Here is a 4,150-nt window from a genome sequence, read left to right as displayed (position 1 = left end):
TAACCAATTTCTTACCCTGGGTACCAGAGCCTCAAGAAACCGGGGATAAGGTATTGTAGACCAATGCAGTGGCAAAGAATGACTCAAATAGGTATTTTTTGACTAGCTTCGAGCATCATTCCTGAGACTAAATTATGAAGGCTCTGTTACCCAGGGTATGTATTAGAAAAATGCCTCATATTACTGTAGCGAGGAAGACAAATACAAGTTCATATGTTCATATGTTCATATTCAATCCAACAACTGAACTTTACAATTTAGATCTAATCATTCTATACAACATCACAGTTTGTTAATCAACACATCAAGACAGAACAACAGACATACTGTACAAACAACAGAGTACAAAGATTCATATAGAGATGATGACATTATTAAATTACATACAATAACAATCAGTTCCGGGAAGCACTTGCTACATTACGATATCAATAACAATATTGTAAACAATGTAATGTGTTTTCCTTACAAGCGACTAAAGGAAAAGTATAATGGAAGAGAAGGGTATTTACACTGAGTGAAGGCGATCACTCCAGATTTACCACCATGGAAAGAGTATGAATATTCATTGTATAAAAGTATGGGGTCGTATTACAGACAAAAGTAACTGATCCCTTTTTGAAGCCAAAATTTGATACTCTGGTGAGCCCCCTGACCCTAAGACTCTAGGGAAGTTATTCCTATGATAACAATTTTATCAACGATAATGATGGCCGAATAGAACGGAGTAATTGCCCTTAATGGTTCCCTCGTCCACTTTGAAATACACAAATATAAAGAAATCTCCTTCATATGTTAGGGTGTGAAATTTGAAGCCTCTTGGTGAATTTTTCTGTAGTAAAGATTTCTTTCATATACAAAAACAGAATTGAAGAGCCTCGCTTTTGACGTGTCAGACAATTGTATCACCCGCAAAAGCCTGCAATCTCTCATCCGTGTAATTTCTTCCTTTCTCAGCTGTTAGCTCTCAAAGATATTTGATAAGTAGATGTAATTTTGATCACGGGATCGAACGATTGTTAATACCCTGCCTGTACGTAGCAATAACTTTGGGATCAGGTGACTTTAATTGTTAATTGTATTTAAAACCGATATTGCTTTAAGGCACCTTGAGGAAAGAAACTAGAATCCAGTTTACAGTTTGAAAAACCTGACGATCAGGATTACCAGTCAACAAAAGCACTTTCGTGACCACGGTAGCCATATTGAAACGACACCATCTTTAACAGGACACCATCTTCAGAAAGGACAATTTTGAGATGTTAAACAATGGAAAAGAGAGGCCTCGGGACTCCGATAACGACGAAACAACCGTGTTCAAAAAACCTAAGCTAAGCAAAGTTCACATGTATACTTACAATAGACAAGACTCCAACTCAGTATTTGACGGGATGTATAAACGCGACCCAGCAACGAGGATCTTCGTTAACCGAAGTTTGAGCCTAAATAACATCAAGTTTATAGGATTCGATATGGACTACACTCTTGCTGTTTACAAATCCCCTGCCTACGAGATCCTTTCATTTGAACACGTCAAAAGAAGGTTAATGAATGTTGGGTATCCTAAAGAGTTGGAAAATGTTCAATATGATCCTAGTTTTCCTGTTCGTGGAATGATGTTTGATACCGAGCTTGGAAATTTGCTGAAAGTAGACACGTACGGGAACATACTACTGTGCGTCCATGGATATCAATTTTACAACAGTAGAGAAATCCGCAAATCTTATCCTAATAAATTCATCCAAGTTGGAGGATCTGCAAGTGCCCTTGGCAGATTTCCAATCCTAAATACCTTGTTCAACCTTCCGGAAATTTATTTACTCGCTTGTCTAGTTGATATTTTTGACAACGACCCGGCCTATTCAAAGACCCTGACAGGGGTGGAAAGTGGATCGATTTTCATCTCGTACAAGAGTATTCATCAGGATCTGAGAGCTGCTGTTGACTGGGTGCATCAGTGTGGCATTTTGAAAGAGGAAACACTCCAAGACCCAAAGAAATACATTGCCAAAGATGAGCGACTGCCAGTACTTCTGCATCGAATAAGAGAGCACAACCGAAAAGTGTTCATTATCACGAACAGTGACTATGAGTACACCAACCGTGTGATGACATACCTGTTTGACTTCCCTTATGGCCCTGGAAAAGACACACCCCATAGGCCATGGATTGACTACTTTGATGTGGTGGTGACTGATGCCATGAAGCCTTTGTTTTTTGGAGAGGGAACTGCCCTGAGACAAGTGGACACTACAACTGGCCAGCTTCACATCGGAAAATTCACTGGTAGCCATCAGAAAGGAGGGGTGTATGCAGGAGGGAACTCTGAAGTATTTTCAGAACTCATTGGTGCAGAAGGAAAGGATATTATATATGTTGGGGATCACATATTTGGTGACATATTGAAATCCAAAAAGAAGCAAGGCTGGAGAACATACCTGGTTGTTCCAGAGCTGATTACTGAATTGGATGTCTGGACAAAGAAGCAAGATAAGTTTGACAAATTGAGGCAGTTAGAAATTACACTGGCAGATGTATACAAAAACCTTGATTCAAAGACAATGCTACAACCTGATATAAGTGGAGTGACCAAGTCCATTCGAGAGATAACACACAGCATGGAACAGTGCTATGGCCAACTTGGTAGTCTTTTCCGCAGTGGCAGCAGACAGACGTTCTTTGCAAGCCAAGCAATGAGATACGCAGACTTATACTCTGCATCCTGTGTCAATTTGCTTTATTATCCCTTTAGCTATTTGTTTAGAGCACCTCCACAGTTAATGCCACACGAGTCAACTGTCGAACATGAAGAGAAGAAAATGGAATCTGCTAGAACCAAGTTTGGTCCAATCGAAAAAGCACGGAGAAACATGTCATTTGCTGAAGGTGATATTAAGACACCAATTTTTTCTACTCATGATGAAGATGATGAGGATTTTGTTGATGGAGAAGATGGAGTTGCTGATTTCCCATGAATTGAAAGGAAACTTAACTATTGAAATGTTCAAATAATTTGAATTTAGTTTATAAACCATATTTTATGCTTTAAATGAAATTTTTTGGTTAAGGCCTATTCAGATACCATTAAATAATGATTTATATCCGAAATTCAAGTAACTTTTTTAAATATTGTTTTCAGATATTGGATATACTTATTGTTTTATGAAATACTGTCAGTGAAAATTATAGTTAACAGCTAACTATTTAGAAGCTTGAAGGTGTGATTTGTTTTTAGCTAGTTGTATATATACTTGGTTTATACAAGTGTATTAGAATATGTAGCAAAGATTTATGTGAGAAGAAAATGCCTTTTGTTTTTCTTGTTTGTATCTAGGATATTTTTTATGAATCTATTACACAAAACTGGACATGATTTTTCTAGCAGTAATATTGCTCTGTTCTGTTTACCCTATCAGGTTGTTCAACTTGCCAGATGCAACTGTTGACTGAAACATTGCTGCCAGATTTTTGCATATTTCATAAGCCTACTTCTTTAATATTGTAATGATTTATAGCAAGAACCCACATTTATAAGTATGGTTTCCTGCATGAATTGTTTTTGCTGCACCTCCAGCATTCCCTAGCTACACATTCTTTTAAGAACCAGTAAAGTAAAATTCAGGCTGGCTGCTCTTTATTGTTCTTAAAAACTAAAGACTGGATTGTTCTTAATTTGCTATTAAGTTATTTGGTTGTAAGCAGTGCATTTGCTACAATCTTGTCAAAAGTCCTTGGAACACCCTGCAACCAATGAAATATTTTGAAGAAATAAGGTTTCTGGCTGTAAGATACAGAAATATCCCCACTCCCCCCCAAAACATAGTTGGTTGAAAAGCCTATTACTTACCCTAGCTGATAAAGTGACATTGGACGAATTTCAAGCCTTGAAACTGTTGTTATTCAACATTTTTTCAAGGGGGAGAGGGGGAAGCTACTGAAGTTATGCGAAATTTTAGCTTGGTGTACCAATACTTTTTGGCAAGGATTGTAGCCTGTGTGGAGGAGAATATGTGACTTTGTTCAAAAATTACATTTTACGGTTGCTCTACCTTAGCTTGTTCTCAATTTGTTCTCAACTTTTGACCAGTTTTAAGGCTTGGCTCAAGACATCCCATACATCTAAACAGAATCATTCAAGATATCACAATTG

The 4,150-nt window shown here is 37.6% G+C and overlaps 1 protein-coding gene across 1 annotated transcript; it reads left to right on the top strand.

The window, feature by feature from the left end:
- Positions 1-985: 985 nt before the first annotated feature.
- On the top strand, positions 986-3,305 carry LOC135684557 (cytosolic purine 5'-nucleotidase). Its single transcript, XM_065200168.2, has one exon. It carries the CDS (start codon positions 1,260-1,262, stop codon positions 2,973-2,975), a length of 1,716 nt encoding a protein of 571 aa, XP_065056240.2. The 5' UTR covers positions 986-1,259; the 3' UTR covers positions 2,976-3,305.
- The last annotated feature ends 845 nt before the right edge of the window (positions 3,306-4,150 follow it).

This window comes from Rhopilema esculentum, chromosome 21 (genome assembly GCF_057945365.1).
Source record: "Rhopilema esculentum isolate cy_ngs chromosome 21, ASM5794536v1, whole genome shotgun sequence".
Taxonomy (NCBI): domain Eukaryota; kingdom Metazoa; phylum Cnidaria; class Scyphozoa; order Rhizostomeae; family Rhizostomatidae; genus Rhopilema; species Rhopilema esculentum.
Note: the sequence above shows the minus strand (reverse complement) of the source record. Positions and strands in the feature narration are given on the sequence as shown.

What these genes read in the sequence shown, in the direction of transcription:
- LOC135684557 (XM_065200168.2), top strand. Translation starts at nt 1,260, where the DNA reads ATGTTAAACAATGGAAAAGAGAGGCCTCGGGACTCCGATAACGACGAA.